This window comes from Rhinichthys klamathensis, unplaced genomic scaffold (assembly GCF_029890125.1).
Source record: "Rhinichthys klamathensis goyatoka isolate OS25496 unplaced genomic scaffold, OSU_Roscu_1.1 h1tg000020l_1, whole genome shotgun sequence".
Lineage (NCBI taxonomy): Eukaryota > Metazoa > Chordata > Actinopteri > Cypriniformes > Leuciscidae > Rhinichthys > Rhinichthys klamathensis.
In genome coordinates, this window is record NW_026606571.1 from 2,135,889 (window position 1) to 2,158,997 (window position 23,109).

General features: G+C 37.7%; 2 protein-coding genes across 16 annotated transcripts in view; both read right to left on the reverse strand.

The window, feature by feature from the left end:
- Positions 1 to 3,407, reverse strand: part of kif1b (kinesin family member 1B) — an 87,795-nt gene extending 84,388 nt beyond the window's left edge. For 7 of the 14 annotated variants that reach the window (XM_056239513.1, XM_056239484.1, XM_056239543.1 and 4 more), the window contains exons 1-2: positions 3,136 to 3,401; positions 279 to 420 (exon numbers count right to left, since the gene is read on the reverse strand). In XM_056239513.1, coding sequence (XP_056095488.1) covers positions 279 to 381 — 103 coding nt within the window. In that variant the 5' untranslated portion in view covers positions 382 to 420; positions 3,136 to 3,401. Of the gene's footprint in view, positions 1 to 278; positions 421 to 3,135 lie in introns of all 14 variants that reach the window. The other 7 variants (XM_056239443.1, XM_056239459.1, XM_056239467.1 and 4 more) reach the window with 3 other exon arrangements.
- Positions 3,408 to 4,280: 873 nt separating this feature from the next.
- ube4b (ubiquitination factor E4B, UFD2 homolog (S. cerevisiae)) overlaps positions 4,281 to 23,109 on the reverse strand; it is a 30,796-nt gene continuing 11,967 nt past the window's right edge. For both annotated transcript variants that reach the window (XM_056239554.1, XM_056239562.1), the window contains 21 exons: positions 22,733 to 22,874; positions 19,998 to 20,098; positions 19,453 to 19,567; positions 18,381 to 18,464; positions 18,119 to 18,175; positions 17,918 to 18,034; positions 17,661 to 17,759; positions 16,575 to 16,688; positions 16,277 to 16,475; positions 16,043 to 16,181; positions 14,646 to 14,745; positions 10,447 to 10,574; positions 10,259 to 10,357; positions 9,914 to 10,149; positions 8,722 to 8,848; positions 8,370 to 8,514; positions 7,991 to 8,125; positions 6,605 to 6,796; positions 6,339 to 6,513; positions 5,402 to 5,548; positions 4,281 to 5,273 (listed from right to left, as the gene is read on the reverse strand). In XM_056239554.1, the coding sequence (XP_056095529.1) occupies positions 5,212 to 5,273; positions 5,402 to 5,548; positions 6,339 to 6,513; positions 6,605 to 6,796; positions 7,991 to 8,125; positions 8,370 to 8,514; positions 8,722 to 8,848; positions 9,914 to 10,149; positions 10,259 to 10,357; positions 10,447 to 10,574; positions 14,646 to 14,745; positions 16,043 to 16,181; positions 16,277 to 16,475; positions 16,575 to 16,688; positions 17,661 to 17,759; positions 17,918 to 18,034; positions 18,119 to 18,175; positions 18,381 to 18,464; positions 19,453 to 19,567; positions 19,998 to 20,098; positions 22,733 to 22,874 (2,713 nt within the window). In that variant the 3' untranslated portion in view covers positions 4,281 to 5,211. The remainder of the gene's footprint in view (positions 5,274 to 5,401; positions 5,549 to 6,338; positions 6,514 to 6,604; positions 6,797 to 7,990; positions 8,126 to 8,369; positions 8,515 to 8,721; positions 8,849 to 9,913; positions 10,150 to 10,258; positions 10,358 to 10,446; positions 10,575 to 14,645; positions 14,746 to 16,042; positions 16,182 to 16,276; positions 16,476 to 16,574; positions 16,689 to 17,660; positions 17,760 to 17,917; positions 18,035 to 18,118; positions 18,176 to 18,380; positions 18,465 to 19,452; positions 19,568 to 19,997; positions 20,099 to 22,732; positions 22,875 to 23,109) is intronic.

Here is a 23,109-nt window from a genome sequence, read left to right on the forward strand (position 1 = left end):
AATTCTTTGAGTCCTCTCATTTTTCCAAAGGAAGGGGATTTCACACAGAGAGGCTCTTCTTTCCTTCAAGATCAAACAGAATATCATTTCCACTTCTATTCTCCCTTTTCAGTCACTCAGGTTTCAGATTTCCAACAACGCTATCTAACTCTGAACATCTCACAGGCTAAAGCCAAAAGCATATACTAGAGCCACCTTGTCTGGAGGCATGTGACCAAATACGACAAGCTAACAATTCAAACAAAGTATGAGAGCCATAGAGACAAGTATATACTTACTGGTGGAGTTCCCTTGCATTTGTATAATGCATTTTGATTCCTTGTTGGTCTCCCTTGAGTTGAAGGGTCGCACTCTGACAGCCACTTTCACTGAGCCAGACATGGTTGAAGTTGGTGTGATTCAATCCCACAAAATGTTCTCCTACAAAAAGAAACAAAATTATGTTGTTTTTTTCCAGTGCCACAGATATTAGGCTAAAGGTACAAGAACACATTTCACAGACGTTTTCCAGAATTATCTCATCAGATTGCATTGAGTAAACAAGACTTCTAAATAGATCAGAAGGCACCATAACATAATTTATGCAACGATGATATTAGAGGTTATGAGGCATTTGAGAAGATTTTCTGAAATTGCTGGATGCCAAAAGCAAACATAAAAGAAAAAGATGATAAATGGTTCAGATTTTGACTAATGATTTTCCATAACTTTTAAATTAACTTCTGTTTACTTGATATTAGATTCATTAGGGATTATTTTTATTCTCACAATAAGCAGTATAAAGTATAAATGTCAATGACTTTAACTCTATAACTCTATTGATTCATGAATTTCTAAGGCCTCTAAATATTTTTAGCAAGTAGAAGGCCTTTAGGTATGATTCTAAAAATGTCCACATTTAGGCTGTGGTACACATCTTTTTGAGATTTATATTTTATAAAGTAAACTTAAGTGTAACTTTTATATTAATATTTTAAAATGAACTGAACATTTATTTGTACTTGCAAATTATCTCGCAATCATGATTGTATTGCATTGCATTATGTTTTTCCCCACACAATTAAAACCACAGAGCTTTCTTTGATAAAAAATCTAAGCATTTAAATATTATCTTATTAAGACATATTTGGGAGATATAGAGTGACGACTGATGAATACCTTTATGCAGTTTAAGCAAGTAGTACTAGTCTGCTATACTGTTTTCACTCAAAATTTGACTGATTTACATTACAAGCTATCAGAATTTCATCTTACTTTTTTGCCATATAAATAAATAAACAAACACATTCTGCACAAAATCGCATATTTTTTATCAGTATGGACCTCTAAATAAAATTGAGCTGTTTTTCTCCTCTGAGTGTGAGCTCGATATTCTCATCATATATGTGCCGCAAAAGCCAAAAAGGTTATAAAAAAACAGAACACATATGCAAACTGTTTTTTAGATTTTCTTTTGTATTAGCCTATGTCAAAAAGGTTCAAGAAACTGTTCCATTTAAAAAATAATTATTATTATTTCATATGTCAGGGGTAAAACATGGAATTAACGTTTAAAAAAATCCTAATATGTTTTAGAGTTTTTTCATGGCTGTGGGAATGCTTATGATAATTCCAATGACGAAAAAGAACCAAGACATAAACTTTCCTTTTCCCTTATGTAAATTTTAACCCAAAATCTTAAATCTGAAAATAAAAATGTTCATGGACCTGCCTGTTATATGTCAACAACCCATTTAGCCTATTAAATATCCAGTGGGCAAAAACAGTGCCATAGTATGCAGATAGATATCCAGCACACACACACAAAGATGTAGATTATCAGGAATATTAGATGGTTCCTTCACGGACTCATAAACATGGCGGCCGCTCGCCTGCAGCAGCAGCAGGGCTGGGCCTGTGTGTTCACACGCTCACTACACAAGTAAACACATCTGAATACCGTCATGACATATCAAAACAACATGCACAGACACATAATAACGCCAGTCTATTTCATTTAAAAATGCATGTATCACTTATGGGCGTGACATTTGTTATTTAGTTACTGGTTTTATCGACCGGCTGTGGATTACGACGAATCTGACAATGCAGCAATTATTTTTGAAGTTCAAATCTCTTGAGTGTGACTGAAAAATGAACAGTCCGCTGTTCAAGCACATGACACCAAAAAGAGGATGTTTTCATCCTTGCCCTTGTAGTCATTCACTGAATTAAAGGCATACGCCCATGAAAATCAATCTGCCGGAGAAAACACAAGCATGTCTACATCAGGGACGAATAATAAGACAAACAAATTCTCTTTCGATCCACTCTTATAGAATTGTATGGTACTAAAATAACACAACACATTAAAAACGTGTATCGTGCAAGGATACACCGACTTCACTCGGTGATTAATAACGGAGACTAGTATTGATGGGAGACTAGCAACAACATATCCGGCGATGGCATAGTTGAACTAAGTCAGAATGATCCACCACAGATATAAATCTGATCGAACCGTTGATTATTCAAAAAAAGGACTAAATCAAGTATGACATTGTAACATTAAGAATTGGCTTCCTTGAGGTACGATGTCCGATTTGAGAACAAATCGTTCTTTTGATTCGGATCCTTGCTGGGAACCGGTTCCCCAGGCGGAATGAACTACGTTACTGTCACGAATACAATAGGTACGAGAGGTTCTGGAGTCAACAACTCACGGACTGACTTATTCAACGAAGAATCGTTTTTCCCCCCACTTAATGCGCGATGCTGATAACCGACGATTGAGGTGGCAGTACGAGCATTTGGAGTGAAACAAGGATACGGATCACTGAATCAGTTTTGAGTTCGAAAGAACCGATTCGTGGAAATGTGCCGAACTTCCCATCACTAATCGGACTTCTTTCTATGAACTCGGTGACTTTCTTTGCATAACCCTCAAATGGGTTTGTCATTTGAACATTTATTGTCGTGTATAAATATAAATAAATAATAAGAGTAGAATACCACTATTAAGTTGCGCTAAAGCAATCAACTGCTAAAAAAAAAAGCAAAACATTCATTAGCATTCCTAAACGCAACTCGGGCAATGTATACTCAAACTCAAATGTACAAGTATTGCAATCATCTTAGAGAAAAGACGAGACTTACCGCTTTATATCCACACGAAGAGACGACTAGAACACCATAGAAATCCTGCACGGTGCCAATTCTCCAATGACGTCTACAACCAGCAGCAAAAATCAAAAAAGACTGACGGTTAAGTTCTTAATAGTTCCTTTTTTGTTATTTACACCCATTATAGCTCCGTTTAATTCTCCAGCACCGCGCAAGATGGTGTTTTTATTAGGCTGATGCTGGTGTCGTTGGACCGTTCCTCTAGCAGGCTTAGGATATGGATGAATGCCTTGATTTACTGAAATGATTACGTCAACTGCCGTGTCAACATCGTGAATGACAGACCGTCTAGCCAATAAGAACTGAGTATTGTGTGAGCAATGCGTCATGTAGCCAATGAGAACGCTGGAAAAACTACGGTGGGCTGGGCAGCTGTGACGCAATACTGCAGGGTCGCTTACCATCCGCTGTGGCGTGGCATCATACTACACAAAAGTGAAGGGCGCCGCCTAGCAGAAACAGGGATAGCTATACTTTAGAAACTAATTAAAAGAACAGTTTAGAATCCTAAATTGCTAAATATGTTCTTTCAAAAAAATAATTACACCCATTATTTTCTAAAATAGTCATGAGACTTGAATCCTCTCAAAACAATGCATAAAGGTGAGCAATTCATCAAAATAGAAGCTGCTTCCTCATATACCACACTTAAAATGTTTTCTCCCACTGATTGACAATTATGTATTATTTTATTTTATAATGTGGCCAGACTAAATTGTGCCCAGGGTTATTCCTGTTAACTAAAACTAAAACCATAAAAACACATTTTCTCCTTGAAATAAATATTAACTGAAAAAAAAAAAATCTAAAACTTTCAGTTAGTTATCTCTATTTCAAGTACCGGTAACAAAAAAAATTGTATTTCTCATTTTCATTTAGTAAAATTTGATGTACTAAAATAACTAAAACTAAACTAGAAATTAAACAAAAAAGTACTAACACTAAAAGAACAAAAACTATAATAGTATCTCAATTATACTAAATCAACAGCCAGTGTCATCCATGAAACAATTTAATATGTAATACCTTAATTTCTCAAGTTTTATAAAAAAAAAAAATAAAAAAAAACATGGATGATGAATTTAAGAGGACAAGTAAAAAAAGTGCAATGGCTATCATTGTGTGTGCATTACCATTTATTACAGTTCAAAAGAATTTTGTAACAAAGGAAGCAAATTCCTGTACAGATAAACCCTTTTAAATCACTGGAAAAACTCTTTTAATTTATGCTGAAATCCAACAACTGGGGTTAACATTAATAACAAGAGATGATGACCCTTTATGATCCAAAACAAATGTTGGTAAACAGAAAAAAAAAAAAAAACATGATATACTGGCATTTTTATGATGATCATGCTACAACACAGCTTCACATTCTCTCATTTGATCCAGGGTTTCAGCTCTGCTTCACCTTTTAGTCAAATTGTTGTACATGAGATTTCTGTGCAAACCAACAAAATTAAAATACAGAGTCAGTCACCATCTGATGCTTCATCAATTTACACCAACATCTATTGTATTTTCTACAAGACAGTCTAGAGCTTGTTAATTTATTTAAAATATGCTGTACTTCTCCAACCATATCAAATAAAAGGCAGGTTAGGGACAGAACTGTAAACTGTATGTCTACAGCCAATGTTTATTGAGTGTAAAAATGGAAATACTGGTGTTACTTGACAACATTCTTCCAAATAGCTCACAAACATGAACCCTCAGTGTTTACTGTCAGAACCATTAAAATGTTTATGTGAAGTCAATGAAAACAACAAGAATGTCTTATATCTGGTTTTGAGTGAGAATGTGTGCCCTTTCAGCTTGGTATGTATGCAGACATACAAATTCAAAATCAAAATGTTTCAAAAGTCTAAACTTTATTATGTTTCAATTTAGAATCATGAGCCTTTCAGACAGTGGCTCCATAAAGAGGATAAAGGGAGGCAAAAACAATTTGGGTACTGTCATCTTTTTTTTTTTCTGTTTCTCTTCAGTTTACTTCCAGCGTGATAAAAACATTTATACTGAGGGGCAAGCTTGGCTCACTGAGAAAACTTAAAAGCGACCACTCTGCTTCTCTCTCATCCAGGCCTGGATACGCTCCTTCAGCTCTGGGACTGTGGAGAGAGGGGAAAAATACAGAGTCAGCATTATAAAGTCTAACAAAAAAGAAGTCAAGTCACAGAGTGCATTTGGCAGCAGGGCTGAAAGAAGCAATCTTTGAAAAGCGGTGTGTGGTTGGTACCTGGTTCCAGCATGCTCTCTGTGAGAGGCTGTCTGTTAAAGGGGTCGGTGGGAGAGTTCAGGAGGTGTCGCAGAATGATGGATCGGTCCATGATGTTGCCAGAGGGAAGTTGCACGGGATCAGTCATAAGAGTGTCCATCAGCGGGTCTGTTCAGGTAGGAGCACACTGTTATTTACTAACTTCAATCGACTTGTAAATCTGTTGCTATTCAAATGTTTGGGGTCAGTAAGATTTTTTTTTTTGAAGAAGAAGAAGAAATTGATACTTTTATTATGCAAGAATTCATTGCAATTGATCAAGAGTGACAGTAAATACATTTATAATGTTTCAATTAAATGCTCAACTTTCTATTCATCAAAGTATGAAAAAAAGTATCCTGGTTTCCACAAAAATAAGCAGCACAACCGTTTTCAAAAAGAAAAGGTAACACTTTACAACAAGGTTCATTAGTTAACTACATTAGTTAGCATGAACTAATAATGAATTGCACATATTCAGCATTTATTCATCTTTGTTAATGTTAATTAATGCACTGTGAACTAACATGAACAGCTGTATTTTTATTAACTAACGTTAACAAAGATTAACAAACACAGTAACAAATGTATTGCTTATGGTTATTTCATGTTAGTTAATACATTAACTAATGAACCTTATTGTAAAGTGTTACCAAAGAAACTCAGAATGATTTCTGAAGGATCATGTGACACTGAAGACTGGAGTAATGATGCTGAAAAGTTGCATTTCAAAACATTTAATAGAAAACATAATATAATATTTCATAATATTACCATTTTACTGTATTTTGATCAAATAAATGCAGTCTTGGTGAGCCTAAGATACTTCTTTCAAAAACATTTACAACTGACCCCAAACTTTTAAACAGTAGTGAATGATTCAAAGTATGACATAGCTAAAGACTTGATGACCCGTCACCTTTAAACTCATCTGGGGCGTCGCTGTAATCCATCTCAGACTGAGAATTGCGAGCTACTATCTCCTCCACCTTCTCCAACAGAAGTTTGAATTTCTCAATAGCAATGGTGGATTTTATGCCCGCCTTTCTCATTTTGGAAATGACCTCCTCAAAGAGCTCCCTGCTGTATGACCGCTGAAAATGAGCAAAAAAAATACATAAATTTGAGTTATACACTATTTGTCTTGCAATACAGTTAAAAGAATTTTGGTGAGTAAATACAGACCTGGTCATCTGCAATGGCTTTAGCAAATCGGGCACAGTCCAGCTGCAGGTAGATATCAGTGAGCTGATCCAGGAGCTTCTTTGGCTCAAAACCGTATTTCTCTGGGTTTTCCACTTTTAGGTCTCGACATTTAGGCCCACATAGCTGCTGCAGGTTATAATTCAACATGGCAGCCAGACGAGGACCCAGTTCCTGTTCAATACAACATAATACATTAGAAGTGCCCTTTCTCCTGAATAAACTCAATGTTCTGACCCTGGCAGCAGCTCAATTTTCTCTGAAGACTATAAATACCTGCAGAGCGCAGGAGATTCATTTACAGGCAAGCAGCAGATTACAATCCTCACGCTTTTTCCTAACAAGCAAACCTAAATAGATTTTGTTATGCTCTACTTTACCACTTTTTAGGAGCGTCCTAATGCAAATCTGTTTGTTGTCAGCTAAAAATTTCCTCAAGACATGTTTCTTCAACTGTCCCGCTTAGATGCGTTTATTAAACTGCTTCTACTCATTTTAATAAGCTCTTTAGCTGTTCGTATACTTCCGTTGAAAAGTTTGGGGTAAGAAAGATATTTCTTTTCCTGAAAGAAGTGAATACTTTTATTCAGCAAAGACACATTAAATTGATCAAAATGTGACATTAAAAGACATTTAAAATGTTACAAAGATTTTAATTTCAAATAATTACTGTTCTTTTAAACTTTCTATTAATCAAAAATGTATTACACAAAAACATAAAGCAGCACAACTGTTTTGGTCACCGTGATTTTGCCAAGACAGACATATTTCTGGGTCAATTTTGTAGATCCTGCAACAACATTCCTGTCCGAAAATCAAGTCCTACCCATAAGTTATCACTATATTCAGAGGGAAATGATGATTAAATAATCCTGATGTAGAAGGACCTAACCCTGGTTGTAAGCCTAAACGACATAAACTGTAAAATTGTCGCTCAAATCTGATTGGTTGATTGGAATGTAGTTCCAGGATCAACAAAGATGTTGATGTTCTTGGTGAAATCAGGTTCCCCCAAATTGTTTTCCACATTGATAATAATAAGAAATCTTTAAGCACAAAATCGGCATATTAGAAAATGTTTTCTGAAGGATCATGTGATACTAAAGACTGGAGTAATGATGCTGAAAATTCAGCTTTGACATCACAGGAATAAACTGCATTCTAAAATGTAACAAAATAAACTGTTTTAAATAGTAATAATATTATATAAATATATTGATCAAATAAATATACAAATTAATCAAATAAATGTAACCATGAAGAGCATAAAAATCTTACCGACCCCAAACACTTGAATGTTTCGTGTATATGCCTTGATAATAATGTCACAGAGTGTGTTTTTACAGCGCAACATGTTTCTTTACTTACAGGCCTGAGGAAGGGCTTTTGGACCTGTTTGGTGAGGATATGGAACATATCCACAGTCTCTGTGGCTAAAGCCAGGTATGATCGTGATACTCTCTCATCCTGAGTCAGCTGGGACTGACGGCTCTGCTGCTGCTCCTGAGGATCAGAACATTTCACATTCAATTAGATCTGATTGGAACTGGAGAACAAAACATGTTAATGAAAGTAGAAACACTTCAGAACATCCATTCACTTTAAAACTCACTCCTCATCCTTTTATCCTTAAAGCTAATGTTTTTTTTTTTTTTTCGTGACACAATAGTGCATTATATCCATTACACATAATGCATTCAAAAGGGTGGGTAACTGAATTATTGGTCAAGTTGTGATATGTGCTGACCCTGGGCAGCTGGTCCCATTGCTCTTTATTCTTCATCTCCTCCTGAATCTCATGGATACGTTTCAAAGACTCCAAACTCTCGTCCAGCAGAAAAGTTGTATCGTTAATTAGCATGTTGATGTAGCGTACAAACTGTTTACCAGAGCTGTAGAATGAATGAGAGAGGGAAAATGTATTAATTAAATACATGTATACAAAATATAAATATTTAACAAAAATAATTTGAATGCAACAAATTTAACAAATAATAATTCATTTTAATAATTACAATAATTTGATATAGATTTGATATTTTTTCCATTATGGTTTATTACCATTTCAAATTTCACTCAAAACTAAACATTGAACTCACTTGAACTCCTCCAGGAAGGTGCCTTGGTGGTTAATGTTTTGCCACAGGCTTTTGAATATGGTGCTGATGTGGTAACGGATGGTGAACTTGTCATAGAACTCACTTGTGGCTCCAGTGTGCTCCACATCTGGGGAGAAACCACAATTAGCATAAAATCAAAATGCTCAGAATTGAACAGTGTTTGGAATAACGCCGTTTAAAAGAACGGCGTTAGGTAACGACGTTATTTTTTCAGTAACGGGGTAATCTAACTAATTACTTTTTCCGTCGTTACAACGCCGTTAACGTTACTGGACGTTAAATGCGGTGCGTTACTATGCGTTGGTTCATGGGCGTCAGTTTGGTTTTAAATGTGTGGGGGACAGAGACGCATTCGGAAGTGCACTTTCAGAAGGGCTGGGTACAACGACGCAATATACGTAAATATACGGTTAGTAAAAAATATACTAATGTCATAGAACGGATACCTAATACAAATAAATAAAACATATCCAGTTAACTAGCAGAGCATTCATTTAGTTCGCTATTAAATAAGAGATCTAGCGCTTAAATCTGTTGTTTTTGAGATCCAGCTGAGCGCTCGTGCTGCTGCGATCAGTGTCATGGATACAGTGTTCTCTTGTGGCTCGCGGCGCGCGCAGTCTTCACTCGGACGCGCGCTTCAATCTATCGCCGTTGCGGAGACTCTATATTCATTCCGGTGAAATCACAAAATAAAATGCACACAAACACAAATGAACAAAACACTTGGAAGTACAGGTTGTTAACTTGACCAGTTGTCTCAGGTTGAGAGAGTTTGATTTAATTCTCTAGAGTTAAATGCACTTTATATGGTGTAACTGTTTACTTTTCTTACAAAGATAATACTTGAGGTGCAGGATAAACCTCTTGCTGTCTGTCGACGTGCAATAAATATCGAAAGTTACGTACAAACACCTGTCTGTTCTACTCATTTCAACTGACTTGTGAAAACTGCTAAAAATTCTTTGACATATAGCAACTTTTTTTTAACAGTAACGCAAATAGTTACTTTCCCTGGTAACGACTTACTTTTATTATAGAGTAATTCAGTTACTAACTCAGTTACTTTTTGGAACAAGTAGTGAGTAACTATAACTAATTACTTTTTTAAAGTAACGTTCCCAACACTGGAATTGAAAGCCTTGAAAACGAATTTCAGACACCCTTTCACCTGTGTAGAACTTCATGAGGGCGGGCACAAGCTGATTGACAGACAGTGGGTGGCTCTCCATCATCTCAAAGAAACGCTGAGTGCGCGGCTGCACCGCTGGGTTGGTAACGAACAACACCTCCACCAGTTTGGCAATCAAGTATGGGTTCTTTATGTAATTCTGACTGCAAAGGAAGACCACCAGGAAGGTCACAATGTCTTCAGTGCACGGCTCATAGAGAACCTGTGGAAAGTACCTGAGAAACAAAGGGGAAAATAGTTACATTTCACTAAAACAATAAATGTAGCTACATTTGGGATTCTAGTACTATGATGTGCACATTGCAGCACTCTCATAAGACTTACTGCACAATAAAAAGCAAGAACTCAGCCACATCTTCAATGTAAAACTCTGGCAGTGCAGCAAAGTTTTTGGGGATATCTGGGTTCAGAGGCAGGGTTACGCTGTAAGGTTATAAAAGACAACAACAAGAAAATCAGAACACAACATCTCGACTACAACTTTGATGAAAGAATGCAAGCGGTGAACTGACTGTGGGTAGGCAGGCTCCACCATACGCAAGATGAGCTGGATGACCATACTGAAGAACTGAAGACATCTGCGCAGCAGGTTCTCGTCCAGCAGCCCTGCGTCTGCGCAGGCTTTAGAGCGCACCAGTTTCTGTCAACAAAGAAAACTGATTCAAACATTTACACAATTTACTTACTACTACTCTAATACATATTTGTAAATAAAGTACATATTTAAAGTCTGTACAAGTTATATTAAGTATTCATAGTTTAACAATGAGAACAACTTGCTCGTTTCTTTTTGAACATGCCAAAATTTGCTAAATGGAAATGTTTGAATTCTGAGAATGTAACAGTAAATGCACTCTACCGTTCAAAATTTAGGTTTTGACGATTTTTTTAATGTTTTTGAAGTCTCTTCTGCTCACCAAGGCTGCGTTTATTTGATCAGTAAGACAGAAATATTGTGAAATATGATAACAACTTAAGATACATTTAGTCTATTTTAAAATGTAATTTATTCCTGTGATGCAAAGCTGAATTTTCAGCATCATTACTCCAGTCTTCAGTGTCACATGATCCTTCAGAAATCATTCTAATATGCTGATTTGGTGTTTATGAAACATTGCTTAATATTATGGTTAAAACAACTCTTTACATTTTTTGTGATACATTTTTTCCAGGATTCTTTGATGAATAGAAAGTTCAAAAGAACGCCATTTACTTGAAAAAGAGACGTTTGGTAACAATAGAAATGTCTTTACTGTCACTTTTGATCAGTTTAATGTGACCTTGCTGAAGAAAGGCATTACTCTCTTTGGGGGAAAAACTTACCCCTCATTTACACTGCACACGACTATGGAAGCATATGGGTAGCAATATTCAATTTGAAATGTAATATGCAAAATGACAATGCAATATGTAAAATGGCATTGCATTCTGTATTTAAATTTACATTTTACATTACCATTCTAGCAACGTTTGGTGCAAAATGAAAAGGCAAATGTAAATTATGTAATTTCATTTTCAATTTCACACACTAGTTTTAATATGCATATTGAAACGCTTTATAAGTTGCAAAATTAAAATGAAAATGCATTACAGAAATGATTAGATATGTGTAGCATGTTCAAGCAAAAACTGTGGCAAAATGATCATTCAAATGTTATTTTTCTTAATTGCATTTACACTCACAGTCAAGACACTTGCGATTGCATTTTCATGAAATGTCCCGCAATGAATGTAGCAAAATTCAATGTGCACATTGAAAATGCATTCCGAGCCGATCACGCCCCCTCCTGCCCTGTCAATCACTGCATCAAGGCGGGGCTTAAGTTGTGTTGTTTCTCTCTATGGAACCAGGTACTTGGAAGCATGACGCCTCCGGATCGAAGTGGTAGGACACGGGGTAAGTTGGCAGAAAGAGAAGAGACAAGGGGTCGGTAGTGTGACCGCAGCCGCAGGTAAAGCCGGGTGTCACCCCATTTTATTTTTTTTATTTTTTTATTTTTGGCCAAAACGAGCACTTTTCGTACATACGCTCTATGGTCACGTAAGAGTGTGATCGTCAAATACACTCCACAGTCCAGACCCCGAGTGAAAGTTGGCAACCCTAGGTCTAACCGTTTGACGACCGTCGACCGACCCCCTTGTCTCTTCTCTTTCTGCCAACTTACCCCGTGTCCCACCACTTCGATCCGGAGGCGTCATGCTTAAGCTGGACGATGGTCTTTCTGAAGGGGCAGCATTTGCACTTTGTCGCTCTATTGTCTCCTTACAAATACCCACAAACATACTCATATCACCCCCGTCCTCTGTTCACTTCATTGGCTCCCGGTACGTTTTAGGGTGGAGTATAAGGTTCTGATGTTTGTTTTTAAGGCCATTAATGGTCTGGCCCCAACTTACCTCTCTGAGCTGGTCACTGTATACCATTCTGCCAGAACCCTCCGCTCCTCTCAGAACACCTCTTTGATTATCCCCAAGTTTAGATGCAAAAAGTTTGGAGGCCGATCTTTTGCCATCCAGGGTCCTACTTTGTGGAATGCCTTACCTACTACCCTTCGTAACATTACTGTGTTTAGTGTTTTTAAATCACAGTTGAAAACGTTTCTTTTCAGGAAGGCTTTCAACACGTAATCATTTGTTTTCTTTTTAGTAGTTGTGTTAGTTACTTTCAATTTTTATATACTGTTGTCTTTTTATGTGTTTTATGGAAAGCGCTTTGTGCACCTTTTTGGGTGTTGTAATGGCGCTATATAAATAAAAATTGAATTGAATTGAATTGAATTGAATTGAATATTGCTTGTGCAGCTTCTCGGAGTTCCATAGAGAGAAACAACACAACTTAAGCCCCGCCTTGATGCAGTGATTGACAGGGCAGGAGGGGGCGTGATCGGCTCGGAATGCATTTTCAATGTGCACATTGAATTTTGCTACATTCATTGCGGGACATTTCATGAAAATGCAATCGCAAGTGTCTTGACTGTGAGTGTAAATGCAATTAAGAAAAATAACATTTGAATGATCATTTTGCCACAGTTTTTGCTTGAACATGCTACACATATCTAATCATTTCTGTAATGCATTTTCATTTTAATTTTGCAACTTATAAAGCGTTTCAATATGCATATTAAAACTAGTGTATGAAATTGAAAATGAAATTACATAATTTACATTTGCCTTTTCATTTTGCACCAAGCGTTGCTAGAATGGTAATGTAAAATGTAAATTTAAATACAGAATGCAATGCCATTTTACATATTGCATTGTCATTTTGCATATTACATTTCAAATTGAATATTGCTACCCATATGCTTCCATACACGTCTGCGGCGCATTACACTGTTTTATTCCGTCCTTCACACAGTGCCAACTCACACCAGGAGCATTTCAGAAGCGAAGTGACTGGATGCGCGAGACCACGTGATTTGCCTGTCCGGCGTGTTTTTTCTTGATTTTTGTGTCTACCTACAGTCTATGGATTTTACCAAGCCAAGGATATATTGGTGTGCAATACAATTGGGATTCTGCACAGGGTGTTTATTATGAAATTGACACAGTGTTTTTTTTTACTTTTATTTTGTATTTACGGTGCGGCTTGGACGTGGCGTCCGTCAAAAATAGACTAGGCGCCTATATTTAGCGAAGCGGCGCGGAGAGCCGCTTCTGGGAAGCTTCTGAAACGCGCCGCTTTGCGGCCGGTGTAGACACACGCATTGACTAGAATGGCCGCGATCAGCTCCGGTAGCCGTGTCGCAGCCGTAATGCGCCGCAGACGTGTGCAGTGTAAATGAGGGGTTGCTGACCCAAAACTTTTGAAAGGTAGAGTTGGTAATTGTTTTTAAGTGAACATCTGAAGTCTCACGGAGACTTCAGATGCTCCAATCACAAAGCCTATGAAGTGACGACTCAACATGGGCGATATGGACTCTCTATGGTGGACGGCACTGATCCTCAACAACTCGTCTTAAGACCGGCGTGCATACTTGGACTTCCAAAAAATACTCTAAATGTTCCGATCCAATCTGACTTGTAATGCTGCCCGAATCATGCACTGTTCCTTCGTTGGCCAGAGGAGAACTGGCCCCCCGACTGAGTCTGGTTTCTCCCAAGGTTTTTTTCTCCATTCTGTCACCTGATGGAGTTTTGGTTCCTTGCCACTGTTGCCTTGGATTTTGGCTTGCTTAGTTGGGGACATTTAACATTTAATATTCAATAATATTATTGATCTGCCTTACTTAAGGTGGACGTTGACGCAATTTCTTTTAGAAACAAACTTTGTTATATTGTTTTCATGTTATCACTGTGAAGCGCTTTGATACAATCTGTATTGTAAAAAGCGCTATATAAATAAAGGTGACTTGACTTGACTTGACTTAAGTACCATAATATGGCACAGGACAGAGATCTTACTAATAAGCAATAATGGAATCGTAAATTATTTTCATTATCTGTTTAATCAATTAGCTGTTGATGCCCTAATCTCATTAATACATATCTACACAAGCTTTCTCAAGCAAAGGAAAGGAAAGATGACATGACATATAAAATGTATTGCAAATAACATCTAAAAATAAAATGTAGCAATTTTAAATTAAAAGTGGAAATCAGAGATTGTACACTTTCTGCACCAATTAATTAATGACCTTTTGCTCCCAAGCGTTTTAAAAAACTATTTTATGAATTTTCTTTTTTTGTTAATAAAGACAACAGCACACACCTTCAGTTGTGTTTTACATCTCTTCAGCATCTCCCGATGACGACTAGCCAACGGGGAATCCTTCCACTGGTTCTCACTGTTCTTCAGCTCTTCCACAGTTCTTTAAAACACACACACACACACACACACACACATATTCAGCCTTGTGTAAATTACCTTGTCTGACAGCTTAAATAAAAAAAAGAAAAACTCCACAGAGAGTATTATTGGCCATCTAAGTGTTGTACCTGCTGCTGACAGCAGGGGTCACCGTGGTTCTGATCTGCCAGGCATCATGAGGCCAATACACAATGTGAGCAGCCTACTCCAGAGCTTTATATCTAAAATGTGAAGGACTTGAAACACTGCCACTGATGCAGCACTAGCACATGAGCTGATATTTTTGACATTGTGGGCATAAGATGACTTTAGATCTGCTCTACAAAAGGACTGCAAGAAAACACCTTCTGCAAGAGGCATTGGGACAGGTCAGGATTAGCCCGTCTCATCAGAGAGAGATTAAGGTCTTTTTCACAAAGTATGAACATAAAGAGTCACATACATGACAGGCTATCTGACATAAGCAATGAGGAATGCAACATGTTCCACTTTGAGAATCACCTTATTCACATCAATCTTTTAGATTCAAATAAAACTTAGAGGCCATAATATGCCCTTTTACAAAGTCTTGGTTTTATTTTATTTTTATCTACTAGAATAGGTTTTCATGCTTCAATGTTAAAAACAACACTGTTGCAGCACTACTCTTCCCATTTTGCCAGTAACTGTTAAGTCGCTGCCCTTTTTAAGCCGCTCCTTCCGAACAGCACAGTGAGCTCTGATTGGTCAGCTGAACCAGTGTGTTGGGACTGGTCAACCGCTTCAAGCGTGTTTCAGAAATGTTACAATAACCACGAGTTTTTACACACTACTAGTAGAACTCAACCAGGCTTTGCCCCATTTTTTGCATATGCCTTGGGGGTAAATTATTTAAATGAGGAATAATATGACGTGTACGTTCCTGGAAGAAAACTCAAGACTACAGATGGAGTCCAGAAACAGTGCGCACTGCTATAGAGAATAAGTCCCTGTAGAGTAGACTGTGCTTTGTAACTTTGCAGACCTTTTTCATGCTCAAACAGCAACATTACACAATTGAAAATGTAAAAAGCACTAATATCACCAAAGTGACGCAATATAATACAAGTACAACAAAACTTGTGGTCTCTTGGCGGCAAAGTTTATGAGGCTGAGGCCCATCCGTCCTTTTATAATTAAGAGCTCAAACACCCTTTCCGCAGCTGTGATGTGCCCTTCACGTACCCTTTTGCACTAGTGCGCACTTCACAGTGGACTATTACCCTAAAAGATTTAAGTAACAAATAGATTGTTTTTAGGACTGAATCTGTGCAAAGCACCTGTTCAGATCCCTGATGGCCCTCAGTCTCCGTATGTAGCGCCGGCAGCACGGGAGGATGGACAGATGATGTGCGTGTAGCGTTAAGAAGAAGCACTCTGTAGGGAACTTGGGCTCTGAAAACTTGGACGGGTCTTCATCTGTGGAGGAATTGGAGGAACGGTAAATGGGTTGTCTGAATTCAAACTGAGCGTCTAAAGCGATTTGTCTGTTCCAGAACAGAGCCCACACTCACGCAGCTCGGTGAGCCAGCTCTTCAGGTCCTCCATCGTGGCATTGAGCCGGGTCTCTTCACGGCCGAGGTTCAGCCGACACTTGGGGTGGAAGATGTAGAGAGAATCCACTGTGTCCAGCTTGATCTTCATACTGAGCTGCTGCAGCACCCACAGGAAGTTCATCATGAAGCCGTCTGTGGACACCAGTTTGTCATCGGTCTAAAGAAAGAAAGGGGGAAAAAAGCATCATATAATGTGGTATTAATGTGTCAAAGATGAATGTGTTGTTTTGAAAGACAGACATTTGAGCAGACATACCTGCATCTGAGCCTTTTTCACATTACGATTCACCAGAGCTGCCATGTAGCTCAAAGCTGCTTCCCTTGTCTCTCCATTCAATAAGATGTTGTGCAGGATTTTAAACAGATCTCCCTGGAAACCAACATCAGCGCACAGAATTACAAAATATATCTTTTTTCTTCCCTTTCAAAGATGTCACTAAATATCATTTCAGCAGCACATTTGAACATTTCATCTGGACGTCAAATTTAAGAAGCGCATTACATCAGAAGTTTAAGATAAATGATAATAGTGATCTGTGTATTTATGTTCGATGTGCATTAATGTTGAATGTTCAAATGTTTTATGTCAATTTAATATTATTATTTGGAGGGAATAATTACTGTTTAACAATTTAATGTTTAATTACAAAATAATTCCATGAATTAGATACATGACTCTCCACTCAATGTGTGGATTTTACAAAGATTATTTGATTTAGAATTTTACCTTCATCAACACTAATACAGTCAAATTATGTTTGTTTTATACTTATATTTTTCATTTCTGTTCTGTTTTGAACAGCGTTAAATTGCTGTGGAAAGAGGGAAACTAAAAAAGATGTTTATAATGTTTGTAAACGTTTCATTTTATTTACCTGTATTTTACATTATTTGCTGAAAGAAATGTATGCAATTTATACAGCAATGCAACATTTCTGGGGTTTCTTTTCTGTCAACAACCCAATTTTTAACCTGGTGCAAATTATTCTCTGGAGAAAACGGTATGTAATATTTTAATGGAAATATTCCAAACGAATTCTAAATATTTCATTATAAATTGTGTGAAAATCTAATGTCAGCTGGGGAAAGTTTACTCGGAGCGGGCTTCTCGCTCCAGATATGAGGGTCATGTTACCCCATGCTAAATTATTATCTAGCAGTTACAACTTAACAATAAATGCACATTCTGTAATCTCACCTCATTCATATGAAATTATACTTTTTATAATCATATAAGAAAGACCAAAAACTGAAGCTTCCACTTTCACCTCTGCTCTATAAAAAGAATATTCCCCCAATATTATAGCAGCTCATTAAAGTATGTGATATGATGGTCATTCACCCTGGCAGACTCCAGATAATGCTGCAGTGACTGGCTGACCACACGGGTGTTCTCTACAGTGATGGCAGGGCCAGAGAAGAACTTGTCTCCCACTTTAGTCTAAAGAACAGCAAAACGGACATAAAAATAAACAACTTTCCTCCCATCATTATTCATCAATGCTGCACATTGTATTATTCTTATTTGTTTTAAATAACTGAGTCAAATGACATTGTATTATTCTTATTTGTTTTAAATAACTGAGTGAAATGACTTACATCATCCTCAGCAAACACAGAGAGACTGAAAAACGCTCCGAGGAAGGATAGTCTTTGAATTTCTCTTCCTGTCCCAGGACTGAGAGGGTCAGGACACCACAATGGCAGAGAGGTGATCTAAAAATACACACAGACAGACAATATTAAGAGTGAACTGCATAACCCGACTGGCTTGAGTTCGTAAGCTCCTACAAAACCTACCAAATTGCATATAGGGTGAGTCTTCCCGAACTTGATTTCACAGAGCTCAGCCAAAGCCTGTAAAACAATTTAATATCATAATAACGTCATAGACAAGAAACACAGATTCAGCAGAGCAGTTTACTGTGTGAAACATGTCTGGAAGATCAGAGATATCTAACAGTGTTCTGTTAATATAAAATCAAGGGAGCTTGTTTGGTCCTCATATGCCTGATAATACAGTCTTATTAAGCTTTTAAAAGAACAACAAGTACTCCCTTACCATCAGAGGAAACTTGAAGTTGTCACTGTCAAAAGAACACTCTTTTACAGCTAAAGCAAGCCCTTGAAGAATGGGAACAAAGATCTGAAAGAACAACAACATCGATCATTCAAGACAAAAGTGCCATATCCCTTTCTTTGAGCTAAATTGACTTCCTAGTCATTTAAGAAAAACTTCCAACCAGCTGAAAACAAGGTGATTTTTAGTCGATGCATGAAGTCAGTTCCCCTCAAGTTCAGGTGCCCTTGCAGAGCAACCACAGGTGTGCTTCCTCATTTGACAAGCACAAAGAATTAATTTTGAAAAGTATACACTACTGTTTAAAAGGTTGATAAGATTTTTTTAAATGTTTTTGAAAACAGTCTCTTATGCTTACCAAGGCTGCATTCATTTAACCAAAAATACAGTACTATTTACAGTACAAAAAAACCATAGTATATTGTGAAATATTATCACAATTTCAAATAACCGTTTTCTATTTTAATATATTTTAAAAATGTGATTTATTCCTGTGATGTCAAAACTGAATTTTCAGCAGTCTTCAGTGATACTTTGGAAATCAATCTAATATGCCGATTTGGTGCTCGTGAAACATTTATTTTTCAAAAGAACAGCATTTATTTAAAATAAAAATCTTTTTTAATAAATCTCTTTACTGTCACTTTTGTCAAATGTAATGCATTATTAAAATTATATAATTATTTTTAAAAAATCTTATTGGCCCCAAACTTTTGAACGGTAGTGAATCTATATTCTATCATTCAAAAACGAAAACATGTTTTGCTTCTAAAGTGTGCATTTTCATTAATTAAAATAAATGAACGTTGGTTTGATATTTTTTAATCCAATGCAATGTCTAAAGTGTGCACACTGGAACCACTAAACCTAATGTGGATTAGAAATTATTTATTTTTAAATACTTCGCTGTTTCTACTAAAAACAAACAGATGAGACATTTGGAAATAAGTTAAATATCACTATGAGTTTGCCATCAATAATAAAGGCCTCTTGCACTTCAAAAGTAAAACGATGTAGCATGCGGCCTGTCTCCATAATCTGCTGCAACTCCCACCTGTTTGAACACCTCCTCCTCCTGGTGAGTCATGCGCACCAACTCCTGGATGAAGCCGTACGGAAGGTTCCGGCACAGCATGTAGGGAACCAGCAGGGAGGGCTGTAGAGGGGCCCTATTTGGGAGCAAAGAGATAAGGGAGGAGATGGCAATCTCATTTAAAATGTATTATGCTTGTGTTAATTAAAACTGACAGACCACATCATGCAACAAACTAATTTTCACACTTGGTTTAAACTGGAACTTGATTCTGCTCTCCTACTGCCCAGGTCTCTTTTCACACTGTATGTTTGCTTCATCAGCATTGTAATAGCATCAGTTGACGTTTACTACAGTAGTTAAACAATGAATTTGGAGGAGAAAGCACCAGAAATCAGTCTTACTTCAAAAGTTTAACACATACAAAATGAAACCGTGCATAGACAGGAAGCTATTAGAAACGTTTTATGAGCCAAATTATGTCATCCAAAGGTCAAATCCACACCAAGAGCTCTAGTGTGAAAACACCTTCAAAAAGTGCATTGAAAAAGGCTGCTGTTACTGACCTGGGCTGTGTGAGGGCACCTTGAAGCACAAGTGCAGCATGGGAAATGCACTGGGAACGAATGTTGCTAAGCAGCTGACTGACAGCTGGTTGGCTGCAGATCTGAAACAGAAGAGCATATGAATAACACTGTGTCTACACAGGAAATTACCCATGATGTGTTTGTGACGCAACGACTCTACCTGCTGCACGTCTAATGGTGTGTTCACACCGAACGCGAATTTAATTATTTGCGCGAGTAGATTACATACAAAGTCAATGCAGAGACGCGAATAGACGCATCATTCGCGCCGGGCATTGCGAATGACGCGAATTGGGCGACCCGTTTGCCGCAAATGTCTTCCGCGCAAGTTGAAAAATTTGAACTCGAGCGAATGTTCAAGCATCTAACTAGACGCGATAGACGCGTATTTGACACTCTATTCGCGTTCGGTGTGAACACACCATAAGAATCACCTGAGCTTTACTGAAAAAATTTAACTTGCTATAAAATTATTCTTATTTTTTTTTACAAAACTGCAAATATACAGGTCCTCCTCAAAAAATTAGCATATTGAGATAAAGTTCATTATTTTCCATAATGTAATGATAAAAATTAAACTTTCATATATTTTAGATTCATTGCACACCAACTGAAATATTTCAGGTCTTTTATTGTTTTAATACTGATGATTTTGGCATACAGCTCATGAAAACCCAAAATTCCTGTCTCAAAAAATTAGCATATTTCATCCGACCAATAAAAGAAGTGTTTTTAATACAAAAAAAAAAAGTCAACCTTCAAATAATTATGTTCAGTTATGCACTCAATAGTCAATACTTGGTCGGGAATCCTTTTGCAGAAATGACTGCTTCAATACGGCGTGGCATGGAGGCAATCAGCCTGTGGCACTGCTGAGGTGTTATGGAGGCCCAGGATGCTTCGATAGCGGCCTTAAGCTCATCCAGAGTGTTGGGTCTTGCGTCTCTCAACTTTCTCTTCACAATATCCCACAGATTCTCTATGGGGTTCAGGTCAGGAGAGCTGGCAGGCCAATTGAGCACAGTAATACCATGGTCAGTAAACTATTTACCAGTGGTTTTGGCACTGTGAGCAGGTGCCAGGTCGTGCTGAAAAATGAAATCATCTCCATAAAGCTTTTCAGCAGATGGAAGCATAAAGTGCTCCAAAATCTCCTGATAGCTAGCTGCATTGACCCTGCCCTTGATAAAACACAGTGCACCAACACCAGCAGCCGACATGGCACCCCAGACCATCACTGACTGTGGGTACTTGACACTGGACTTCAGGCATTTTGGCATTTCCTTCTCCCAAGTCTTCCTCCAGACTCTGGCACCTTGATTTCCTAATGACATGCAAAACTGAGCAACAGTCCAGTGCTGCTTCTCTGTAGCCCAGGTCAGGCGCTTCTGCCGCTGTTTCTGGTTCAAAAGTGGCTTGACCTGGGGAATGCGGCACCTGTAGCCCATTTCCTGCACACACCTGTGCACGGTGGCTCTGGATGTTTCTACTCCAGACTCAGTCCACTGCTTCCGCAAGTCCCCCAAGGTCTGGAATCGGTCCTTCTCCACAATCTTCCTCAGGGTCCGGTCACCTCTTCTCGTTGTGCAGCGTTTTTTGCCACACTTTTTCCTTCCCACAGACTTCCCACTGAGGTGCCTTGATACAGCACTCTGGGAACAGCCTATTTGTTCAGAAATTTCTTTCTGTCTTACCCTCTTGCTTGAGGGTGTCAATGATGGCCTTCTGGACAGCAGTCAGGTCGGCAGTCTTACCCATGATTGCGGTTTTGAGTAATGAAACAGGCTGGGAGTTTTTAAAAGCCTCAGGAATCTTTTGCAGGTGTTTAGAGTTAATTAGTTGATTCAGATGATTAGGTTAATAGCTCGTTTAGAGACCCTTTTCATGATCTGCTCATTTTTTGAGACAGGAATTTTGGGTTTTCATGAGCTGTATGCCAAAATCATCAGTATTAAAACAATTAAAAGACCTGAAATATTTCAGTTGGTGTGCAATGAATCTAAAATATATGAAAGTTTAATTTTTATCATTACATTATGGAAAATAATGAACTTTATCACAATATGCTAATTTTTTTAGAAGGACCTGTATATGATTACAAGACATACTCATATGTCTTGGAGTATCGCAATAATATTGTATCGTGAGTTCAGTATATGTATCGAATCGTTAAATGAGGATATCATTACACCCCGACAAATTTGAAGAGCATAGATCAGACATCTCACTCAAGCACGTTTTCATGTAAAAGTCTTAAATAAAATAAAAATATTCATAAGTACATTAAATTTCAGAGAGACGGATAGAAACTGAAACAGGATGTTTGTGAAGCAAAGTGCTGCAACACTTTTAGTGAAGACAGCTAAATTGATTAAAATAGGAGCAAATTACTTTTGACACGCATGTCTAGGGTAGACAGGGTGATACAACGACAGAACACAACATGAAAGACTCACGCCAAAGAGGGAATTACCCTAGGCTTGACAAGACATGTTTTGTCTTTCGCTTTCACATTTTCAACACCTCCAACCTCTCCTCTGACCTAACGACAAATGTGTTCTGACGAGGAGCTAAAAGCTGGTGTATTTCCTTGTAACTCTTGTTATACCAGAAATAATTCTGATGCCTGATGCCCGTGTTCTGATGCGACAGCTGGGAACTGAATTCAGAAATAATGCTGTAACAATGTGTGCATAACATTTATCAGCAGCTACCTTTGGGGCCTTCCTCTCTTCCATTCCCACACTGTCAAAACGCTCGATGAGGTAGTTGAGCATCTCCGTCTCTTTACAGGACTCTATGGTAAAGCGGTCACTACCTGAGTCACTAGTCATCCCCCCTCCGGATGCACCCAGGCTAGAGAGAGAAAGAGAACGTTATGAGAAATAAACACTCCCTTCAATAAAAGAGCTGTAGATGAACCTTCTGGGAAAAACCCAAACTGAGTAAATAACCAAAACCACATTGCTTTAGCCACCCAGAGAGATGTCTTTCATAATCAAATGTTTCCCTTTTTCTCTAGCCACCAACCTTTCAAAATGAGTATCTTTAGAACATCTATGACATCAGATATAAATTAAGGTTTATCTCT